The sequence below is a fragment of the Symphalangus syndactylus genome, chromosome 1, assembly GCF_028878055.3.
Source record: "Symphalangus syndactylus isolate Jambi chromosome 1, NHGRI_mSymSyn1-v2.1_pri, whole genome shotgun sequence".
NCBI classification, from domain to species: Eukaryota; Metazoa; Chordata; class Mammalia; order Primates; family Hylobatidae; genus Symphalangus; species Symphalangus syndactylus.
The window spans coordinates 40,791,171-40,815,756 of NC_072423.2; the positions used below are offsets into that span (position 1 = coordinate 40,791,171).

General features: G+C 51.8%; 1 protein-coding gene across 1 annotated transcript; it reads right to left on the reverse strand.

The window, feature by feature from the left end:
* Positions 1–1,927: 1,927 nt before the first annotated feature.
* On the reverse strand, positions 1,928–20,666 carry SIGLEC15 (sialic acid binding Ig like lectin 15). Its single transcript, XM_055233510.2, has 6 exons — positions 20,486–20,666; positions 9,057–9,116; positions 8,248–8,631; positions 6,985–7,362; positions 5,849–5,879; positions 1,928–3,997 (listed from the first exon to the last, which is right to left on the reverse strand). Exons 1-6 carry the CDS (start codon positions 20,535–20,537, stop codon positions 3,916–3,918), a joined length of 987 nt encoding a protein of 328 aa, XP_055089485.1. The 5' UTR covers positions 20,538–20,666; the 3' UTR covers positions 1,928–3,915.
* Between the last annotated feature and the right edge of the window lie 3,920 nt (positions 20,667–24,586).

A 24,586-nucleotide genomic window follows, 5' to 3' on the forward strand; every position in this document is an offset into this window, starting at 1 on the left:
GTCTAAGGAGCCTTCCAGCCTGAGGCTTCTGTGACTGGTGGGGGACCAAGCACCCACCTTGACCCTGGCTCTCTTGTCTTGTCTGACCAGTGAGGTACAAGTGAAAACTCAGCCCATGGTGTCTCCAGCCAAGTCATTTCCATCTCAAGGCAGGGCCTACTTTCACCATAGATTATCCCCTCGGCAGTTTCTTCTCACGTAGCTACATCTAGTTTTAAATTTCAGTTGGCAGCAGGGAAAGTGTGTTGGGCTCCTGGTGGACCCAGGAGATCACCCAGGTAGTTGCCGGCCACTTCCTCTCACTATTGTCTTCAAAGTCTGGTGGGCATTGACCACAGAGCAAAGCCTGCAGGCCGCAGCCTGCCTGTCAGAAGCCCCTGGGAAGAGCATGTTCATGGAACGCTGTGCCCTGCACTACAACAGGAAGTCCAGTCTTGAAAACACCGAGTCTTCTGGGTCATTTCTCTCCTTGACTCCGTGCCGCAGGACACCTGACTCAGCCTGCCGCTCGTGTCTCTGGTCTTTGTTGCCAGCGACAGAGCCTGAGTACTCTGAGAGGGTGGGTGGGGGAAGACAGGCAGCTGTGCTCCACCCAGACCTCTTACAGGGACAGTGCCAGGCTCCAAGGGCAGCCCAGAGGGTCTGGGGAGGGCTGAGTGCCATCCCCTCACCACCCTCCCCTCTGACCCCAGGAGCAGCGGCTTTATCAGGAGGCCAAGCTGGGGGCTGCCTGTGCACTGTGTGCAGTTGTTAAAGGGAGTGCCAGTTGGCTGTCCCTCCTCAACGTGCTTCCCACAGCCCATCACTACATCTGAAACCATGCCAACAGAGGCATGACCCTCTGAGAAATGGCGCTTCTTCTGGTCCCAAGAGGCCCTCTTCAAAATGCAAGTACCGCAGGAGGGTATGTATCAGCTGGCACCAGCTGATTACCTGGCACCCTTACACATCTGCACCATCATGCCAACGCCAGGCGCACCCAGAGCTGCAGTCTCAACCGTTAGCTTAAGAATCGCCTGAAGTCAACTGCTTCCTGCTTAGAAGCAACAAACTCAAAAGGACATTTTGAAGACAGTCCTGGAAATCTGAATATGGACTGTAAAATGATATTGCATTCAAGTTAATGATCTCAAGTGTGGTAATGGTATTGAAGTGATAGAGCACAAAGCAGATACTTAAATAATTCCTATTGCAATTTTTCTTGGCTGTGAAACTGGCCTCAAAGACCAGGCAGATGTTCCAATACACACCATTCCTGTGTCCTTAACTTCTTCCCTGGTCATGCAGGACTTTCCATAGAGGTGCCCCAAAGCATCCCCATAAAAGGAGGTACACAAGCCCGCTCCTGTGACCTCTTAACAGCTCAGACAGGCTCCTGGATGAATCCCAAGGTTAATCAGGAGCCACCTCTTGCCCTGGTAAAGACTCTGGTGAGGAGCGGAGCTTTGCAACCCACTGGCCTGCATAATAACTTGTGAAGATCTTGTGAAGATCCCTTGACCTTCAGACCATCTCCCTGGAAAAAGCATCACTGCCTCTTTTTTAAAAAACATATTTTTAATTAGTATGGGTATATGTATTTATATATTTATATTTATAGGTTACATGTGATGTTTTGATTCAGGCATACAATGTGCAATGATCAAATCGGGGATTGGCATATCCATCACCTCAAGTACTTATCGTTAAGAACATTCCAATTCCACTCTTAGTTATTTTAAAATATACAATAAGTTGTTAACTATCATCGCCCTCTTGTGCTAGCAAATACTCGATCTTATTCATTCTAACTGTATTTTGTTCTCATTAAGTATCCCCTGGGAAGGATAGCCCGCTCCCTGCTATCCTTCCCAGCCCCTAGTAACCATTATTCTATTACCTCCACGAGTTCAACTTTTTTTTAGCTTCCACATGTGAGTGCGAATATGCAATATTTATCTTTCTGTGCTTGACTTGTTTCCCTTAACATAATGGCTGCCAGTTCCATCCATGTTGTTGCAAGTGACAGGATTTCATTCTTTTTTTTATGGCTGAATAATATTTCATTGTGTGTTCATTTTCTTCATTCATTCGTGGATGGACACTTAGGCTGATTCCATATCTTGGCTATTGCAAATAGTGCTGCAGTAAACATGGGAGTGCTGGTATCTTTTCAATACACTGATTTCTTTGCTGACAGATACCCAGCAGTGGGATTACTGGATCATATGGTAGTTCTATTCTTTTTTTTTTTTTTTTTCTTGAGACAGTCTCTCCGTTGCCCAGGCCGGAGGACAGTGGGGTGATCTTAGCTCACTGCAACCTCCGCCTCCTGGGTTCAAGCAATTCTCCTGCCTCAGCCTCCCAAGTAGCTGGGGCTATAGGCACGCACCAGCACGGCGTGCTAATTTGTGTATTTTTAGTAGAGACAGAGTTTTACCATGTTGGCTAGGCTGGTCTCAAACTCCTGACCTCAAGTGATCTGCCTGCCTCGGCCTCCCAGAGTGCTGGGATTATAGGCATGAGCCACCACGCCCGGCCTATTTTTAGTTTTTTGAGGAAACTCTGTACTGTTCTCCATAGTGGCTATACTAATTTACATTCCCACTAATGGTGTATGGGGATTCCTCTTTCTCCACATTCTCATCAGCATTTGTCATTGCCTGTCTTTTGGATAAAAGCCATTGTAACTGGGGTGAGATGTCTTGTTCATGGCCTCGTTATTCCCCTAGCCTGTGGCCCTTTCCTCTTGCCAGCTCACCTGGGACCCAGGCATGCCTCCCTCCTCTCCCTAAGCCCCAAGGACCACAGGAGCTAAGGTGATCAACAAATTCACCCTGAGGTGTAAATAGGGAAGCACCCCTCCAAGTCAGCCTGCCCGCGTTAGGGCAAAGGGGGTGAAGTTGCCAGTGCATTTGGACTTTGCACACCCTGAGAGGTTGCAGGTCAGAGAGGTCAGAGCTGTAGCTGCTTTACACACAGCGACCCTCCAGCCAGACCTCCCCTCGGGTCTCCCAGCTTCAGCCCCTGAGACAGTGGTTCCCAGATACCTTGAGAGAGGGGAGCCTGGTTTCCATTTCCTAGGGGTCCCAGCTCAAGGCAATGTAGGGCAGCTGATGGAGCAAGAGTTGGGCAGAGGGTGTGGGACAGTCATAGTGGAGATCCGAGGGGGCATGGGGTAAAGGTCCCAGGCCTCTCCCTGCCACCAAGTTTCCAGGATTTGATGTTCCTCTGACCACAGGTTCGCACAGCCCCTGCCCCAGGCTTGCTCTCTGGAACTCTATTCTTGGTGACACTGCTGCAGGGGCCACACTTCAAGAACTGACTGCACATCCAAAGGTCACTCTGCAAAGAGGGTCCTGTCATGCCCCTCACGAGTAGATGGCTTTGTACTTTCCAAAGCCCCTTGAGATGCATTATTTCCTCAGATCTTGGTAGTCCTCCCGGCCAGGAGGGAAGAGTATGATTGTCCGTGTTCAACAGTAAATGAACTGAGACCCAGAGAAGTGAAGAGAATGTCCCAGGTCCACATAGCAAGTTGGTGACAGAGGAGGACAAGACTGGGCCTCCAGGCCCTGTAAACAGTTTCCTGTCTGCTTTACTATAGAGGTGTTCTAGGTAAGAAAGGGCAAGGGAGCATTTCTGGAAGTTTCACGCTCAAGCTAATGCATGTACACACACACACACACACACACACACAGACATATGCACACTTACAAAATGCTGGCAAAAATATCAGGGAGCTCCAAAATGGTTGTCCACATAGGAGGCCAGATGAGCCTCCTTGAGCAGGGTCTTGACCCTGAGCGGGGGAGGAGTCACCCGGCTGGGGGCTGCCAAGGTGCCCGAGAACCAGGACTGGCCGTACCAGCCAAGCCTCGCACTGGCCTTTATTCTTTACAGTGCTGAAATGGATGTTGCTGGCTGAGGGACTCCTCACGGTGAGCACATGGCAGCCGGTGGGCTCCGGGGGTTCATCTGGCTCAAATTTTCATAATTGGACTCCTGGGCCTGGGACCTGTGGACAGGAGAAAGTTGAATGACCACCCAAGACAGGTGGGAGGTCCCCAACTGCTGAAACTATATGCCAGCAGTGGGCCACGAAGAGGAGACATTCTGGGGAGCAGTGCAGCTGGAACCGGCAGGGCTCAGAGATGAATGGCATTGGAGGCTGGGCAGAGTCAGGAATAGGGAGGGGCCCCCAAAGGCCAGGGCAGCCCAGACCATAGAGTCGCTATCTCTGTCTGAGGCCTCAAGACTGGCTCCATGTCCCTGACCTACAAATTGTAATCTCCGTCCTGGCCTCCTGGTCCCCAACTGCTTTCCTGACTTCCCCTAGGACATCTCAGTGGGAATCTCAAATCTCAATGTCCACTGTGTTACGCATGACCCTCAGACCTGCCCCACTCTCTTCTCCTCTTGTCTTTATCTCAGGAAGTGGGACCCAGGGCTCAGGCTCCCAACCCGGGAAGCCTGGCTCCCTCCCACACTGTGTGCTGCCCACCGGGCTCTTGGGCAAGCCCTGCTTCCCATCTACCCACCTCCCCACCGCCACCCCTGCACCTTCGTCTAAGCAGCCAAGCCAGCCTCAGCCTTTCCAACGGCCTGCACCCAATTCTCCCGGGCCAGCTTGTTCTGATGGGGCCACGCGTCTGCTTAAAACCATTCAGTGACTTCCCATTGCACCCACAATAACCCCCATGCCTTTCCTGCCTTCCTCCCGCCCACCCTCCAGAAATGCCTGCCTCCTTTCTGAGCCTCGCCTGAGTCTTTCTACTTGCCTTTTCCTCTCCCCGGCTGCCCCCACTGTCCCTGTCTTACATCCACATTCTAGTGGGGCTTGCTCTCTGGAACTCCACCCCTCATACCTGCCCAGGCCTCAGCCTCCATCCTCAGATTCCCTCAATGTCATGTCCTCCAAGAGAACTTGATCTAAAGCAGCCTCAGCCCAGCAGCAGTCCCCTTCCCCAGGGGATCTGCTGCATCGTGTGTCCATTTCCTTCACAGCTCTTGCTTTATAATGTCAGGTGGCCTGTTTGCATATTTATTAAAATTCTCCACAATAGGATATGAGTTCTGTGAGGTCAGGGATCTTGCTGTGCCTTTAGTACCAGTGCCGGTACACAGTAGGTACTCAATAAGTATTTGTTAAATGACTGAACAACGGTCCTCTTTCAGATTCAGGGGCATTGGTGCGACAGTAAATCAGCAAACAGGGACACAGGACAGGTTGTGGGGCTGTGGAGAGATCGGCAGGCAGCTGATGAGTGGGGCCACCAGCAGTGTAGCACCTCCAGCCTTCAGGGCACAGGTGGGCGGAGTTATGGGGGTGCCTGGGCTCCTCCTCCCACTCCTACCCTCCGTCAGGATCAGGCACAGCCTATCCAGGGTCTATGAATTGAGTTCTTTCTCCTTCAACACCAGCCTTCACATGGGTGGATGCCACAGAAGAGGAGAGTGTGACCCAAGAGTCAGTGATTTCCTAGGGGTCCCTGGGCCCCTCACCTAGGCTCTCAGAACCTCTAGAGATTTTGTTTGCAAAGCCTTCAGCAGAGTGCCAGAGGGGAACGGGGATGAGTGTCCCCAATGTGGCTTTTGTGTGAATCTGCCTGTTCAAGAATGTAGAGGGAAAACTACAGGAAGAAACACAGCCTGGAGTTGTGGGGGAGGAGCAGGTCAGCGAGGCCTGGTCTGTCCAGGGAAGAACTTGGCAGGCTGCAAGAGGGGTGCCTTGGTGGGCTGCAAGGAGGGCCCAGCCCCTGGTCAAAGCAGGACCCCAGCCCCAGCCCTTTGCCATTTATTCCTCCTACCTGGACCCCTTGGCTGATGGGGACTAGGTGGGTGGGGTGGAGGTGGGGAGCTCACTTACCGTGGTGGGGTGTCTGGGGTGTCCAGATGCTCTGTGGGAGGGACAGCAAGAGAGCAGGCATGAATCTCCTCTGCAGTCTGCAGCCTGTGCACCCACCCCCACCCATGCCACGTGGAAGGGGTCTGGAGGAAACCACTGTTTGTGAAGCAAACAGCAGACTAGCAGGGTGTGAAGCTGCGCCATGGAACCCTGCTGGGGAGTTAGGAGAGGGGTGGACTGAGGAGCAATCCAGTAAAAAGTCCGTTCTTCTGAGCACCCTGAGCACAAAACACTTGATGAGTTCCAAGAAATGGGCAAGAAAGCCATTGTGGCCACAGCAGCAGCCACTGTGACAAAGTCTGATCTCCTCACTAGAGTGTGAGCCTAGTGCTATGGACCTGGGAGTTCTGAGGGGCTCCAAGAAGCTCCCTCCCTCTCTGGGGCACAGGGCAGATTTCTGATCCAGATCAGCGACAGCAGTGGTGGCAATCTCAGGACACCCTGCTAGTCAATCCACCATGATGTCTGCTAGGAAAAGCATTTCTCCTTGTTTTCCTAGCTCATGCCTACTTACATATTTTTATTTAGCTCTCCCAGCACGGCTTGTGTGAAGCCTTCTCCAGACGCCCCACCAGAGGGAGGCATACCGTCCTCTGGCTTCTGCAGACCTGGGGTTGAGGAGAGCCCTTCTCATAGCACATTGCAATGATCTGCCTACCGCTCAGCACGCACTGCAGTGCAGGGGACCATGCCTTATTCATCATTGTATTCCTAGCACCCACACAGCACATAGTAGGTCCTCAGGAACGGTGCTATTTAGGAAGGTCTGTAGTCAGAGCACCTCCAGAGGAATCGTTTGCCGGGTGGTAGTAAAGGGGCGGCTCTAGAGTTAGCCGGGTCTGGGTCTCTCTATCTCTGTGCCGCTATCAAAAGGCAGGTTACTTAACCTCTCTGAGCCTCAGCTTCCTTATTGCAAAATGGGATTTTTTCGCGCTAGTTACACCTGCTGGGCTTCATGCAAAGAGAGGAAAGCGCCACGATGCATAGGGCAAAAAACCGACGTTCTGGTAGTGCCAGGGGGTCAGCCAGGTGGTCTTATCTAAGAGGAGAGCCCTGTCCTGGCCCCTCGCGGCCACCCGGGTCTGGGGCGCACCCACCTGGGCGGCGGCGGGCGGCGCGGGCGGCCAGGACGCCGAGCAGCAGCAGCGCCTTGAGGCCGAGCGCGCCGAGCAGGAGGGCGACCGTCGAGGCCCCGCTGGAGCCGTGGAAGCGGAACAGGTAGACGCTGGCCTCGGAGCGGCCCAGGCTGCTGGCGGCCGTACACGTGTAGCGGCCGTCGTGAGTCAGTGCGGGCAGTTCGGCGGTCACTAGGTGGCCGTGACCCTGACCCGGGTTCGGTACGGCTGCCGAGCCGTTGCCCAGGGCCGGGCCGGACCAGACGAGGGCGGGCGGCGGCTCCCCTTCGGCAGTGCAGAGCGCGCGGAAGGCGTGCGCCGGGCCGGGCAGCACCGAGATATTGATGATCCGCGGCGCGGCTGCAGGGGAGAAGGCGGGTGACTGTCACCAGCCGCGATCAAGGCGGGGTGGGGGTATTGTGAGAAAGCGGGTTGCAGTGCGCGAGCGGCGGGCAAAGGCAAGGGCCCCCCTGTCCTTAGCCCTTTGGACGCCAGAGCCGGAGGGGTGGGGGCGGGTCAGAAGGGAGGAATGGACACTTGGGTGCCAGGCTGCCCCCGTCCCAATACAGGTGTGGCCTTGGGCGAACGATTCTATCATCTCTGCTTCTGTTTCTCCACGTGTAAAGTGAGGATCATGATAGCAGTTGCCTTAAGGGGTTGCTGAAAAGATTTGGCAAATTCATGCTTGTGGGTGCCTGGACTAGGTCCTGGCTCCCTAGCAAATGCTAAGTGGCCATTATTGTCGCAGAGCAGGGTGGGGGCTAGAGCAGAGAGCCACTGCTCTAGGGACGGGACCCTGGTTCAGGCATCTTTGTATATCAGGGTCTGGCAAAGTGCTAGGCACTACTTGGTGGGCTCTCTGTGCACCCCTGGGTAGAGGGGCTGCGAGTGTCTTTCCGGGCTGGTAGCACACACCACATTGCACCTCTTGGCATATTTAGGATTGCCATTCACTTGTCTTTCTCGCCTCTTCGTCTGAGAGCCACTGGGGACAGTCACTCTACGAGAGTCATGGCGATGCCTATTCCCGGGCCCACCCCAGCCCTTCCTGGGACCTGGATTCTGCATTTGTGTCAAGTTCCCATGTGGTCCTAAACTACCCCCAGGTGTTTAGGTTAGAGGAGAGGGCTGGGTCTCGTTGCCCTTCCTGGCATAGCACAGCGCCTGGCACCCAGGTAGCCCTCGGGGCTGGGCAGGCGGGAGGGCGGGAAGGGAGGCCGGGGACCCGCTCCCGCGCCGCCTCACCGGTCACGTGCAGCCGGACGCCGTGGCGGCTCTCGTAGCGGTCATGGACGTCGCCGGCGAACTCGACGCGGCAGAAGTAGCGGCGGTCGTCGGCCAGGGCGAGGCGCTCGACGCGCAGCGAGAGGTCGTTGCGGCGCGGGTTGCCCAGCAGCCGGAAGCGGCCGTGCAGGCTCAGCGCCGTCTGGCAGAGCTCGCTGCCCCGCGCCGCAGCGCAGCGGAACACCTGCGGGCCCGCATAGGGCTCGCCCGCGCGCCAGATGGCCGTCAGCGGCCCGTCGTAGTGGCGATGCGGGTGCGTGAAGGTGCAGGGCAGCACTGCCGCGTCGCCTGCCGCCGCGCTCACCTCGGCTGGCACCTGCATGGACCAGCGCTGCGCTGGCGAGCCTGAGGGTGGGGCGGGCTGCTTCAGGCTCGGGGCCCCGGGGTCGAGGCGCCCACACCAGGGGCCTGGAAACCCCACGACCCAGGAAGCGCTCCCCCAACCCCCAGCCTGGAAACCCCAGGACTCAGGGATCATGCCCCACTTCCACGGGAGCCGGAACTCCACCTTGTGACTTGAGGGCAATTCCTGGTGCCTGCAATCCCAGGGCCTGCACTCCCTCGACTTGGAAGGTGCCTGGGTTCCCGCAGCTCTTCCCTGGGACTATTCCCCTCTTTGTTTCCTAACTCACCTGCAGGCCTCTTGAACCCCATATTTTTACCCTTAGTTTTTCCCCATCAAAACCTGTCCTGTGGAAAAACCCCGGGATCCCGTGGTTAAAAGAGGCTCCCAAGATCCCCGAGATGGTGATAATAATAAAAGCACTTACTGTGCACCTCTGTGTTGAGCAAGTTCTCCGTAGTATCTATTTTAGTTCTCACAAATGAGCCTACAGATAAACACAGTTATCCCCGGGTTACATGTAAATAAACTGAGGCTCAGAGAAGTTGAGTAACTGAAGTCACACTGCCAGCATGAGGCCAAGCCAGTGTTCAGGATGCCTCACTCCACAGCCTGCATTCTAGTGCACTAGAGGCTGGGAACTTTGGGGCTCCTCCGAGGATACCAGCACTTCCACTTACAGAGAGGAAACAGCCCCTGCGAGGGGGCAGTGTGTTTGGAAGCTAATGTATTGAGTTGGTGCATGAGATTCCTCTAGAATCCAGGGATACCCAAGTGGACTGTGCCCTGACTGGCTTCCCTAGTGCCTGGGCCGGGAGGGAGCTGAGAGACCAGAGAGGTGGGCTGTGTCACTGCCTCCTTGCTCTGTGCAAGCACCTCTGGACAGTTTCCCCATTCCCCACCTTGTGAACCATGGATGTGTGGTTGAGCCAAGTTCTGGAAGCAGAGCTCTGCCTCCAGCTCACAGAGGGCTGGTGAACTGCAGGGTGTGTGTGGTTGCCTATGTGTGCTGCTTTGGGGGAGAGGGGAGCACGCCTCAGAGGATCAGGCCAGGGGTGGTGCCTCCCAAGGAGAGAGGGCAGCCTAAGCCTGCCTAGCCGGTGCCCCAGGGTGCAGTTCACAAAAGGATCTTTTGAGGAAATAATACAGCAGCCCTTGTAGTTCCAAAGGGCTTTGCAGTTTACACAATGCTTTCATAGGTACCATGTCATGTGACCCTCAAAACACCCAGTGGAGAAAGGCAGGGCAGATATTATTAAAGGTGAGAAAATGAAGGCTTAGAGTCGCACAGGTTGAAGATGGGAGAAATATAACTTTTCTGACTCCAAGCCCAGTGCTCTTTGCTTTTTGAGGTAATTTAGCCCAATTTGCTCCTTGGGCAGGAGTCTTCTCAGCCCTAGCCCACCGCTGGCAGACCATCCTCCATGGGGACCATCCATCTGTGAATAATCACAGGTTGGGATGTTCCTTCTGCACAGAACCAAAATCTCCCGCCGCCCGCAGGACCGCCATTGTTCTCTGGTGTGTGCACATCGCTTTCCCATGATGGCCCCATGCAGGGTCTTGTCATGACTATCCTGGACCCATCGAGCCTTCTCTTTTCTGGTGGAAAAATCCCAGTCCCTCCCCTGGCCTTCCTCATCCTCACTGTCCTCTTCCTTCATTGTAGTGTCCTGAGCCTGGGGGCTCCAGGTGTGTGCTCTAGGTGTGCTGGACCTGCAGTGCCGTGAGTCCCACAGTGCTGTCCTGGGCTATGGGAGCTGTGCCTGGAAAAAATGCCACTGTGTGTTCATGCCCAGCTTGCCATCAAGTAAAAGTGTTACTGGATGGTTCAGTTCCAGGTTCTTGGTGCCACAAACAATTGGACGTGACAGAAATAGCAAAGCAAAGCATCAGGAGTGTATGAAGTACAGTATCCCACCCTTGGAGTGGGAGAGTGACTGACCTCTACGAAATGAGATCAGCACCAGTTTGTTAACGTTTCATGGCCTTTTATTTTTTCTCTTCTCTTCCTGAGCTGCCTAATCTCTAGCTAGCGTCTGCCTTTTGATTGATAGGCTGCTTAGTTACTTTGGCCCTTGTGTGCTTGTGCGTCGCCTCCATCCCATAATTTTAAGTACATGCATGAGATGCAGTCCATATGCATGAACCTTAAATAGCTAATTACCATACAGGGTCATTTTAAGTATACTTTTTCTCTCTAATGCGCATGCTCATCTCTGAGAAGCTTACCTTTACTGGTCTGGTCTGGATCTTGCCGGCCATGGGGTCTCTTACTTGCTTATCTCCCTTTTGTTTTGGCTGCTCAACTTCTGCTTCTTCTCTTGCTTTGTGCTCACTTGCCCCTTCATTTTGCTTCTGCTCCTACTCATTCCACCCTGTATCCAACCTCCAATTCCCTCTACTATTCTCCTGTCTCAAAACTACAAGTTCTTTTTTTCATACAACCTGCTTTTAAGCCTAATCTCCTTTTCTTCTTCTGGACAAATGTAATTATATTTTTGAACCCAAGCGGAGGACCTAACATTTTCTCTCTAGAAAGAGCTTGTTTGTTCAGTTGTTAATCATCAAAGAACCTTGTTCCAAATTTGAGAAACCCTGTCTGAAGGATTGGCTGGTTCAGTCAGTACTTCTAGCTGCAGAAAGCATCTCTCCAATCTTGAGGATGAGCCCCAGCCTTAGTTTCCCTGCTATTTCTCACTTTCTGTGACCTCAGCCTCCTCTGACCTCTTGCATCTTGCAGGCATCACAGAGCCAGGCACAGATTCCCCACATATTATTTGCTATTGTGCATTCATCAATTCAGCAAACATTTATTGGACACTTCCCCACTTTATGCCAGGCACTGGGGTACGATCTGTGGTGACAAAGGTGGACAGGATATCTTATCAGCCTGCTGGGGCTCACAGCTTAGAAAGGGAGACAGGTTTCTAGGCACATAATTACACTACAGTCTGCCAGATGCCGTAAAGATGGGCATGAACAATATCCCTTCTTTCTGAACATGGCTTCTGGCCATGTCACTCACCAGCTCCTCCTCTTCATTCTCAGGGCTCCACTGAGTCTTTCCTACAGCATGGGGCTTCTCTGAGCCCCAAGCCTAGGGCTGGCCTCCCTCCCCTGTGCCTCAGAGCTGGCATAGGTACTTCCTCAGTATGAGCATTGCCTTTGAACTGTGTGTCTTGCCCAGACACTCAGAAGCTCTGGCAGGGCAGGGACCACATCTATCTGGTTCTATTTGTGTTGCTGCTGCCCGGCATGGTACCTGCCTCCTAGTCACTGACATTGGATTGATTTGCTATGTGAGAACAGAAGGGTGGGTGTCCAGGCTGACAGGAGAGGGTAGGGGTGGTTAGAGTAGGGGTGTATTAGGCAGGCAGGGATTGGAGAACCCTTGAGAGAGGAGATGTCACTTCAGCAGAGCCTTGAGAAAGGGAGGGGACTACACGAAGCCTTGAGGTGGCATTCTAGGCAAAGGGAACAGCAGAGCAAAGCCACAAGGCATGGACATCAATCAGCATAGAGGTTGCCAGGCATGAAGGCGTAATGAGGCCAGAGCACACAGTGCTCTGGGGAGTCCTCATCTCATTAAAAAACAATACTCTCTCATGTGTCATGTTTCCATGGATTCGTGGGTTTTTTTCTATATTTCCTTTACTTATCTTGGTTAATTTGTTCACCTCTGTATCAATACAGCATGTCATGTTCTTCATTACTACAGCGCTCTAATGAATCTGGATGGTTCCCCACCTTTTCCCTCTTATTTGGTCCTATATATCTATACCTCGGTCTTTGCCCTTTTGTAGAAATTTTAGTTTATGAACTAACAGCAACAGCAACAATAATGACAGCAGTAAACTCTTTTTGAGAATTTGCTTGGTTTGCATTAAATCCGTATGTCAGGATATCATTCTCAATGATATCCTCATCTCATTTAAAATGCACAAGAGGCTGGGCACGGTGGCTCATGCCTGTAATTCCAGCACTTTGGGAGGCCAAGGTGGGCAGATCACTTGAGGTCAGGAGTTCCAGACCAGCCTGGCTAACATGGTGAAACCCCTTTTCTACTAAAAATACAAAAATTAGCGAGGCATGGTGATGGTCAGCTGTAATCCCTATGTGGGAGGCTGAGGCATGAGAATTGCTTGAGCGCAGGAGGCAGAGGTTGCAGTGAGCTGAGACTGCACCACTGTACTCCAGCCTGGGCAACAGAGCGAGACTCTGCCTTGAAAAATAATAATAGTAAAATAAATAACAATAAAATGCACAATAACCCCATCAGGTGCTATCATTAGCTACCTCTTAGAGAAGGAGAAACTGGGGCTTGCAGAACCGTAGCAACTTGGTGACGTCACAGAGCCAAGGCTTAACCCTGGGTAGTTTTGCCTCCTTTGTTCAAAGGATTTTCACCTTTACCTGAAGTGTGCTACAAATGGCAGGTCTGGGCCCCTCCCTCCCTGGGTGGGCTTTGCTCTAGGAGCAGAATGGGAACACAGAGGCTCTTTCACCAAGGGTTACGATCTTGGCTGCCATTAGGAAGAGATTTGTGCTTCCTGTTTATCTGCTGAATAGGATTCGAAGAAGCAGGCACTTGGACTCCCGCTTATACTTTGGATGAGGCTGCCCAGAGGACTCAGGGTGAGGGTGGGAAGGACGCAGCAGGATTTGCCTAGGGGAAAAAATGCATTTGCTTTGGCTAGAATACAAGCTCCCCAGCATCCTGTGACATTTACAATTCCCTCTGGCAGCTTTTGCCTGTCTGCTAAGACAGGGGAGCGAGGATTCCTGAACTGGAATCATGGCCCCTTACTGTAGGGTCTTTAATCTCTCTGCTTTATCTCTGTCAACCTTCAGGGGTCCTCAGGAGACCCACATTCTTCCTGTTGTCCAAAATACCCTCCCTCAATGGTGGGCCATAGGGTATGGCGGGAAGCATGCCAGCTTTGGCACAGCCCGACCTACGTGGCAATTCCACCTCTGGCCATTCTTCATCAGACTTTTATCAAGCACCCAATCTGTGCCTGGCACGTCCTAGGCTCCTTCACTTACTGAGTGATCTTTGGGCAAGTTACATAATATCCTGGGTCTCAGGGTCCTCTGCTGCAAAATGGGGAACATAGTACCTTTCACATGGATTGAGGATTGAATGAAACCACGTATGTAGAGCACTGAACACAGTGCCTCACACACAGCAAATGCTCCATATGTGTAAGTTCCCTTCCCTCACTAGTCCTGCACAGGGAGTGTGAACGGAGGGTGGTGGAGAAGTGTTCAGGGTGATGCCACAAGGGGTTAAGATGTTGGGCTGGGCGCGGTGGCTTACGCCTGTAATCCCAGCACTTTGGGAGGCCGACGGGTGGATCACCTGAGGTCAGGAGTTCAAGACCAGCCTGGTGGTGAATCCCTGCCTCTACTAAAAATACAAAAATTAGCCGGGCGTGGTGGTGCACGTCTATAATCCCAGCCACTCAGAAGGCTGAGGCAGGAGAATTGCTTGAACCTAGGAGGCGGAGGCTGCAGTCAGCCGAGATTGCCCCACTGTACTCCAGCCTGGGCAACAAGAGAGAAACTCTGCCAAAAAAAAAAAAAAAAAAAAAAAAAAAAGATGTTGGTACCTGGACACTACAGCATCTGCAGCTCAATTTAGCATGTTGGACCAGCTGAAGTATAATTGCCCAGTCCTTGTCCTTTACTTACCTGGAATTTCTTCATTTATTCATTCATGTATTCACTCAATAGGTATTTATTGAGAGTTTACCATGTGCTAGAGACTCTGCTGGGTGCTGGGGATACAGTTGCAGTGGCAATTAACAGCCTCCTTGTTATGTTGACAGTCTGGCCATTGCTCAGCCACTATTTGTTTTCCAATTTATGCACAATTCTAACACACTTATTTGGTTAGTTTCCCAGCCCAGGGACATGAAACTTGAAAAGCTAGAACGTGGTTTCTGTTTGTAGACTCTTGGAAAGCAGCAAGAAATGAGAGTTGACATTCGATGAGGGAGGAAAGTTTTAGTAAAAAATAGTGGAAAGACAGCTTAGGCAGAAATGATAAATGTACAGTGTCAAACGGACTATTTGGAGAAAGAGTGAACCCAGAAGTCTTTGAGCCCTCACAACACTGCAGCAGGCGAGTGTAGCAGGTACACACAGAGATGGCCCGAGGCACCATGGAGGGATTCACTGCAGCAAAAGGCATTCTGCTTTAGTGGCATGCCCCTTAGAGTGGGTGTCAGGGGTCTGTCCGGGGCTCCACCCCTAGCTCTGATGCTGATTTTGGGACATTAGGCAAGTCGCCATAGCTCTCTGGCATCAGTAGTCTCATCCATGAGTTGATAACTCTAGATGTTTACTAAGGTGACATTAAATTCTAAAAATCTATGTCTGAAAATGATACTTGGATAAAAATGACAAGAAAGCACATAAAGCATTTTGGAAAAATGTTTAGCTGGCCAAGTGCAGTGGCTCACGCCTGTAATCCCAGCACTTTGGGAGGCTGAGGCGGGCAGATCACAAGGTCAGGAATTCAAGACCAGCCTGGCCAATATGGTGAAACCCCGTCTCTACTAAAAATACAAAAAAAAAAAAAAAAAAAAAAAATTAGCCTGGCATGGCAGTGGGTGCCTGTAGTTCCAGCTACTTGGGAGGCTGAGGCAGGAGACTCGCTTGCACCTGGGAGGCAGAGCTTGCAGTGAGCTGAGATGGTGCCACTGCACTCCAGCTTGGGTGACAGAACGAGACCCCGTCTCAAAAAAAAAAAAAAAAAAGAAAGAAAAACGTCTAGCTAAAATAAATCAAAGGACTTTTAGGTATTCAGAAAACCGACTTGAAAGTAGCATCCATGCCTTGATGGTCTTTCATAGCGAAATGCCCCCCATAGCTCCCTTCGTGCCTCCTTGTAGTGACCGATCTAAAGGAGGAAGGATTGGGGCTGCAGCATCGGGCATTAGCTCTCACATCATTGTAATCATGATCCCACTAGGGAGTAGTTGACTGATGCCGAACCTACTCTCCCAAAGCCCCACACCTGTGATGCCAGGGTAGGCAGAGAGCTCCAGGGAGACAGAAACAGAGCTGGGGAGCCTATACCAGCAGAAGCTGCAATTGGATAGGGTCAGAAACAGAAACCTTGGTTTTGCCACAGCTGACCAAAGATCTCCACCAGTTGCTTGGTAAGGAAAAAAGCAAAGCAGGAATTTGCACAGGAACCTCTGTGTAGATCTTTTGTGGGCGTAGTCACGCTTCTGTTAACTAGAGAGAAAGCTGAGCTGCTTGTCGGTTTCATGGCGGAGCATGGGTCACTTGCTGTCTGTGGATGTTTTACTAATGCCTGGAATTAAAGACCCTCTCCAGGGTGTCACAGACAGGAAAGTGAGTCCTGTGGTAGTCGTGGTGGAATAATGGCCAGAGGGGGTGCCCTTACAGAATGGCACTTTAACAAGAATTAGGTCTGCTGGGGTGGGCTTTATGTGACACAGATTTTGAGGGGGTAAGGGAAGGATGGAGCCAGAGGGTCAGTCACCATAGGAAGACCACGCCTCCAGGAGGGACAGCATTGTGGCCCTCAGAGCTGGAGTCCCTCAGACATCTGTTGTGCCCCTGCCCCCACCACATGGCTGACATTACCGCTGACGAGTGGCCAATTTGAGGAGCCCAACAATCTGGGAGGGGCTACCCTCCTTGAGGACACCTGGGCATACTAACAGGGTGCTCCAGGAGCGTGGCTCCGGGGGTGGCACTTCCGGCATTGTGGCACCTGGAGGGCCAGGATGGGGCACTTTGGGGGCAAGGAGAGACACTCTCATTGGCTGTCGACCTCACCTGTAGGTATGTGGGTGGAGCTGAGGCTCATTGCAGCTCAGCCCTTCCCCTCTCGCCCCTAGGTTTGCTCCCTGCAAATCTTTCTCTGGGCTTGCAGGTTGTCAAGATAGGTTATCAGCAGAGAAAGGGCAAGAATGGGGTGGAGATCAGAGAGCAGAGGAGGGAGAGGAAGCAGGAATTCCAGCCGTCAGCACAAACCAGACCCTGAAGGTTCCCGGGAAGGGGTGAGGTGTGAGTAGTGAGTGAAAGGCCGGCTGGTCTCCATCTGCCTCAGGGTTATCTAGCTTCTCCTTTAACCCATGCCTCTGCTGCAGGCTGACTGTGGCGTGGGTGTGGCCCTGCCTACCTGAGCTGATGGAGAGGCAGGGCCACAGGCTGACCCTGCCGTGGGGCCTGTGCCCACCCCAGGGTGCTGCTCTTCAAAGTCCCGATGTAGTCTGTCTCTGCTGGTGCCCCCACCCCCTGCCCAGCCTCCATAGGAGGAAGGAAGCCCTGCTCCCTTCACTCCTCCCCTTCCCACCCCAGATAGGACTTCCTCAGTCCAAGCAAACTGCTCACAACAGCCACTGGGAGAGAAGCGCCCCAGCTCATTAAACCCTCCCATTTCCTCCTGGGCTGTGACACCAGCCCATGTCCTCTGGTCCTGCCCTTTCCCTGAGTCCCGAATAAGCACCCCTGCATCTTTGGGTGACGGCTATTTGTCTTGCCATTTGGGTTTGTTTTTCTCCGGCAGTTCAGAACTAGTGAAGTACATAGCTCTCCACACCAGGCTTTGCCCAGGCTCCCTGCCCACTGCAGGAGGGTGCGGGACAGGTGGATGCACACTCAGAAGCCTCTGGTTCCCATTTAGGCCGGATGCCTCTGCAGTCACCGAATCCCCATTGCAGAGGCCAGGAGCCTCACTTGCAAGGCTGTGCTGAAGAGTAAATGAACTGTTTGTCACAGGCCTGGCACAAGGCCTGGCACACTGTCTGAATATGACAGTGGTTGTGGTTGTGACATCTGCCTATCACAGGCTTGAGGACCACCTGAGGCCTTGTCCAAGGTCACTCGGGTGGTTGGAGCTCCCAGGCCAGTGTTCTTCCCCCTGCCCCACATTCCCTGGCATCTCTAGCTTCCTAAAAGCAGATATGGGGGGAGAGGGGGGAGGACCAGGGAGGCTATGTGGGGAGCCCCTGGGAGATTAGGGGCTGCTGCGCACTGGGTGTCAAGTATGGGGGTCTCCTGCATGAAGGGGAGGACATGGAAAGTAGAAGGGGCCTTTCTGGGACAAATGCTTCCCACTTTTCTCTCACCAAGGGGCTGCTCTGGGCCAGGGAAGGGACCATGACTGGCGGGCCTGCGCTGGCACAGGCGTCTGCTCACAGAGCCTCTGGTGCACACACAGTGGTGGAACAGAGCCTGCTCCTCGGGCCTCCTGCCCTGGATGTCTTCTGGCTGAGCCACGAGGAGAGGCTCCCAGAAGAAGAGCAGCCAGAAGAGCATCAGGAAGTGGGGGCCTGGACCACCCTGGTTCTAACTGTGAAGCAGCTGCTGTTTGTAAAGAAAACGACTTTCTGCAGCTGAGTCGGCTCAACGCGAGTGGCTTGGCTGCACTCAGTAATCTCAACAGAGCAGGTGTGTGGTTTGGCGTTTGTTTTTGAACATGTGACTCCACAGCTCATGCTTCCTCTAAATCCTTTGTCTCTTGCTGATTCATAGCAGCTGACCCATAACAGGGGAGGAAAAAAAATCACCCTAAACCTAAAATCCCCAAAGCCTCGGCTCTCTTGAAACGGTGTGACTTTAGCAAAGTTTCATGGCCATTTATCGTGCAGCCACTGAGGGCCAGGAGCTGTGCTGGGGGCCTTTGATGTACTGTCTGATGAACCTCCCCAGCACCTCTTCAAGGTGGCAGGGACTCCAGTTTACAGGGACTCAAGAGAGGTAGACAGCCTGCCCAAGGCCATGCAGCCAGTAAACAGCAAACAGCAGAGGTGGGCTTCAGACCTGCCCTGCTGCCAACATCCACACCCTCAACTCCTCTCCCATCGACCACTCTGGTCTGGCCACTGTCTCAGTGGGACCCAACCCTAAATCATCCCAGAAAGATGGCTAAGTTAGGTCAACTTGGGAAAAGATAGCTCCTTCCCTGTCAGTGCCTACCAAGGCCCCATGGCTGTGTGGGGTTGGGTAGTGGGGGGCCCAGCCAAAAGCCCCACACACCTGGGTTCAAATCCCAGCTCCACCCCTGCCACTTGTTGAGCCCCTCTGGGCCCCACGTTCTTCATCTGTGAAAAGAGAATGTTTCATAGGGAAGAGTTCCTTTCTCTGCTGGGCGTGGTGGCTCACACCTGTAATCTCAGCACTTTGGGAGGCCAAGGCAGGCTGATCACTTGAGGTCAGGAGTTCGAGACCAGGCTGGACAACGTGGCAAAATTCTGTCTCTACTAAAAATTTAAAAAATTAGCTGGGCGTGGTGGCACACACTTGTAATCCCAGCTACTTGGGAGGCTGAGGCACAAGAATCACTTGAACTTGGGAGGCAGAGTTTGCAGTGAGCTGAGATTGCGCCACTGCCCTCCAGCCTGGGTGACAGAGTGAGACTCTGTCTCCAAAGAGAAACAAACAGAGTTCCTTTCTCATAGGGTTTTGAGGCTTATGTGAGTTACTAAAGTGCCCAGCACGTGGTGAGAGCTGTGCAGAGGTTTGCTGTTACTGCTCAAACTAGCCCCGAGCTGGACTCCAGTCTGAGTACAACGCCGGAGGGGAGGGCAAAGGGGTCTAAGGTGTGGGAGTTTATCATCCGGTTGTGGAGCCAGGACCCCATACAGGGAACGTTGACTAACAGCTCAGGACACCATGATGTCAGTGTGTGGCCTGTGATGGCCGAGCATACAGTGGCACAGATGCTGAGTCCTAGGATGGGGATGGGGGAAGGACTGGGATCTGGAGAGAGGTGCTCTGAGGATTGCCTTTGCCATTAATCCCAGGTGCCCTCAAATGCATCGAGTGTCAGAATCACCCAAGAAGGTGGTGAAAATGCAGATTCCTAGGGCTTGCTGCCTGACACTCTGATTCTGCAGGTCTGGGGTGGAGCCAAAGAACCTGCACTGTAGCAAATGCCCTCTCCTAACCCCAGGGATTCTGATGCAGATGGTCCCTGTGCCTTTTGAAACACTGTTCCCAGGATACCAAGTCACCGAGCTAAGTGACTGATGACATTGTTGCTTAAACCTGCCACAGTGTTCCCACTCACCTACTGGGATTCCTGCTGGGAGGGCCTCTATCCCTCATTATATCCCCCACATGAAATCACCCCCTCCCATGCATCAGCACTGTCCCCAAACGCCCATGTGCTCCCCCACCTTCTTCCTCAGGCTGTGCCCATCAAAACATACAGCACTTGGCCAGGCGTGGTGGCTCACGCTTGTAATCCCAGCACTTTGGGAGGCCGAGGCGGGCGGATCACGAGGTCAGGAGATCGAGACCACAGTGAAACCCCGTCTCTACTAAAAATACAAAAAATTAGCCGGGCGTGGTGGCGGGCGCCTGTAGTCCCAGCTACTCGGAGAGGCTGAGGCAGGAGAATGGTGTGAACCCGGGAGGCGGAGCTTGCAGTGAGCCGAGATTGCGCCACTGCACTCCAGCCTGGGCGACAGAGCGAGACTCTGTCTCAAAAAAAAAAAAAACATACAGCATTTGGGTGACAGCAGCACATGAAGCTTGTTCAGAGCCTGTGATGTCCTCTCTGTACCTGGCCTATTATCCTCTGGATCCCCACAGCAATGGGTGGGGCAAGTAGCCTTTATATAGGCAGCCACCCTGAAGCCAGAGACATGGGGTGCCTGTCTCAAGTCATCTGAAATCCAAGACACAGCACTGATTTGAACTTCTGGCTTCTGGCACCACAGGCCCCAAGCGCAGCTCTTCCTCCTCCACAGGCCTGGAGGCTGTGCACACCCGCTTCCTGCCTTCCAGGGGAGACTGTACCTAAGATGCTGTCAGCATCTATTCTGTCCCGAGCATGGGCCACATAGAGTAGCAGACACTCACCTGTCGGGAGGACACACGCCAAGCAGGCCAGCAGCCGGATGGACCTTTCCATGCTGTGAGCATCTGAACACCCCAGGCCAGACCCACTCTCAGCCACCTCCCCCAGTGAGGGCCCTCCCAGGCGTGGTGGGGGAAGGAAGGCAGGAGGGGGTGGGCAGGGTGCCCAGATCTGCAGGTCCCTGTGGGCTCTGCAGGAGCCGGAGGAACTGAGGACAGGCAGCCTGGCAGCCTGAGGTCTGATCATTCAAGCCCCGTGGAGTTTAGTCATGTGGAAAACCAAGAGGGGAACCACTGGGATGATTTTCCAGGACAGGAAACAGGAAAGAGGATGGGAAAGAAACAGGACCATTTCCTGTGGCTGCCATCCCCTCACAGAAAACTGTGGTTTGTATGCTGTTTATATGTGGCTCACCCTTCCTTCCTCCCTCCCTCCCTTCCTTCCTTCCTCTCCCTCCTTCCTTTCCTTCCTCCCTTTCTCCCTCTCTTCTTCCATCTCATCCACCCTTCTCCTCTCCCTTTTTTCCTTCCCTTATCCCTCCCTCCCTCTCTCCCTCCCTCTGTCCCTATCTTCCTCCCTCCCTCTTTTCCTCCCTCCCTCACTTCCTCCCTCCCTCCCTCTCTTCCTTCCTCCCTCCCTCTCTTCCTTCCCTCCTTCCCTCCCTCCCTCCTTTCCTATCTCCCTTCTCAAGGCTTAGGCTGGGTCTCTGGGCCTGGTCAAGAATGCAGAGGGCAGATACACAGATGTTTGCTCTTTGAGCAGTTGACGTAACTACGGAGCAGTTTCTCCCTTCGACAGTGACCGCTGCTAGCCACCTCCCTGTCCTTCTGCCCCCTTCCCTCGGCACTTGGGGGTCTTCCTAGTCTCTTGAACCCGCATCTCCACCTCAGCTGCGAATCCCCAGAGCCAGACCCGTTTCTTCAGCTGCTTGCAGACTTCTCCACCTCAACAGGCCCACAGAGCCTGTTACCATACTCTCTCTGCCTCCTCTTGTTCCCCAGTTTCTAGGTTCTGTGATTCAGTGGACGGCAGCATTATCCTTCTAGGAAAGCTGAGCCAGAAATGCGCAAGTCCCCCTTGACACCACCTCCTCTTCACCACACACAGCCAGTCCCGTGTTCTGTTCCTCCTCCTTCCTTTGGCCATCCCTGCCTTGGCTCAGGCTGTATCCCTTCTCATGGGACTCCTTCAACTTCTTGGTCACTCTCTGCAAGCACAGCGACTTTTGAAAACAATGAAATTGATAATTTCTCTTCCCTGCTTAAAACCCTTTCATGACATTTCATTGTTCTTAAAGTTCCAACTGTCACGCCTGTAATCCCAGCACTTTAGGAGGCCGAGCGGGCAGATCACGAGGTCAGGAGATGGAGACCATCTTGGCTAACACGGTGAAACCCCGTCTCTACTAAAAATACAAAATATTAGCCGGGTGTGGTGGTGGGTGCCTGTAGTCCCAGCTACTCGGGAGGCTGAGGCAGGAGAATGGTGTGAAGCCAGGAGGCAGAGCTTGCAGTGAGCCAAGATTGTGCCACTGCCTTCCAACCTGGGTGACAGAGCGAGACTCCGTCTCAAAAAAAAAAATAAAAAAGTTCCAGCTGGAGATCGACACAGGAGGCCCTTCAGGTTCAGGACCCAGCCCAGAGGCTGGTCTACTGTCTGTGCCTCCCCTCCTTCACCTGCCCCCACCCAACCACAGTTCCCAAGCCGTCTTTGCACCTGTGGTCTTCTCAACCCCTTCTCATCCTCTGGGTCAGCTCCTTCTTAACCCTGAGTCCTCAGTATCATCTCTGCCTGCAATTACATTATGTACTTATTTGTTTTCTTGTTTATTGTTCCTCTCCTCCCCCAGGCATAAGGTCCAGGTGCTCAGCACTAGTTGCCATGTGATTCTTACCATCTAGAGTGCCACTTGGCATCCCATGGGTGCTGGAAAGGTATTTGAAAGAACGCAGGGGCATTTGCTCCCTGTGTGCAGACCTCCTTCCTCGCACGCGCTGTGCTGTGTTGTCATCGTCTGTTTGCTGGTCTGCTCCATCGCCTTTCCTTCCTACCCTCCTTTTCCTGGGCTATAATTATGGAGGAGAGAACCGTGTTTGTGGTCTGTATCACAGGACTTTATGCAGACTAGCAATTAGATAAATCAATTAGATGAATAAAATAAAATAATAAAAGAACAAAATAAAATAATATCCTCAGGAAGATACTTGAAACTTGCTAACACTCAGTGTAAATGGCCGAGGGTTGCCGGGAGTATGACTCCATTCTTCCAGGGTGATGCAGTGGTCAAGGGTTCACAGTTGTATATTAGGGTTAAGGAAATACAGCCTTACTGATGGAATGCCAAGTGTCATTGAACTGGTGAGAGAGGTAATTTAGGGACAAGGGGTCTCAATTCTTCTAGGAAAGCTCAAGTTGCCTCTTAGATCTTCCAGTACCACCTCCGCACTGTGGCTGTCAGAGTGAACCTTCTAAAGTGAAAATCTGATCATGCACCCCTCACCCGCATCTCAGGTGTCTCCAGAGGTTCCTTAAAACCTCAGGATCAAGCTCAAATTCCTAAATTTGTTGTTAAAGCAACTCCCATCCACCTTCCATACTGTTCCTCCTGCCTGGAGTGCCCCCGCTCCCACCCCATAGAATCTCAGTAACTCCTAGCTTGTTGTTCAAAACTCATTCCCATGGTCACCTCTCCTAGGAAGTCTTCCTTGGCATTCCAGTCTCATCTGGCTGCCTACCTGTGTGTTTTTCCACAGTTATCTGTGCAACCTCTACCCCTAGGTAAATCCCTTGACCTAGGATCTTTGATATTTTTGTCTATCTTTCCTCCCAATTTTAGGGAACTTGGGGATGTGGCTGTGACTTTACATCTCCCTCAGCAAGCACAGGGCCAAACCATAGGGAGTACCTAATAAATAGTCCTGGAAGGCATGAATACGTCAGTGAAAGTACACCCCACTTGCAGCCTGATTATATTCTGTCTTGATTTATTTTCCAGTTGTTTCTTGGGCTAACCTGTTTTCTCTGATTAGATTATAAATTCTTCAAGGAGAGATATATTTAATAGATATTCTTTTAAAAATCTTTAATTTTAATTGTTTTTAATTAAAAACATTTTAATCGACACATAATATTTGTTCATATTTATGGGGTACAGTGATTTTTTTGATATATACAATGTCTAGTGACCACATCAGGGCTATTAGCATATCCATCATCTTAAACATTTATCATTTCTTTGTTTTGGGAACATTCAGTATCCTTCTTCTAGCTATTTGAAACTATATAATCATATTATTGTTAACTATAGTCATCCTACAGTGCTATTGAACACTAGAATTTATTCCTCCTATCTAGTTGTAATTTTGTATCTTTTAACAAATCTCTCCCTATCCTCTCCTTTCCCTACCCTTCCAAAACTCTAGTATCCTCTGTTCTACTTTTAACTTCTATGAGATCAACTTTTTTTAATCTTCTGCATACGAGTGAGAATATGCAGTATTTAACTTTTTGTTTCTGGCTTATTTCACTTAATGTCCTCCAGGTCTATCTATGTTGCCACTAATGACAGGATTTCATTCTTTTTTATGACTGAATAATATTCCATTGTGCATACCACATATTCTTTCTCCGTTCTTCTGATGGTGGACACCCAGGTTGATTCTATATCTTGGCTCTTGTGAATAGTGCTGCCAGAAACATGGGAGTGAAGATGTCTTTTTCATATACTGAGTTTCCTTCCTTTGGATAAATGACCCCTACTGGGATTGCTGAATCATATAGTGGTTCTATTTGTAGTTTTTTTGAGGAACCTCCATATTGTTCTCTATAGTGGCTTCACTATATGTTATTTTTTTCCCTTGGGTAATAGCTATTCTAACAAGGGTGAGATGATATCTCATTGTGGTTTTGATTTGCATTTCCCTCATGATTAGTGATGTCAAGCATTTGTTCATATACCTGTTGGCCATTTGTATATCTTCTTTTGAGAAATATCTCTTCAGATCATTTGCCCATTGTTAATTGCATTGTTTGTTTTGTTGCTGTTGAGATGCTTGAGTTCCTTATATATTTTGTATATTAACCCCTTGTAGAGGATGAATAGT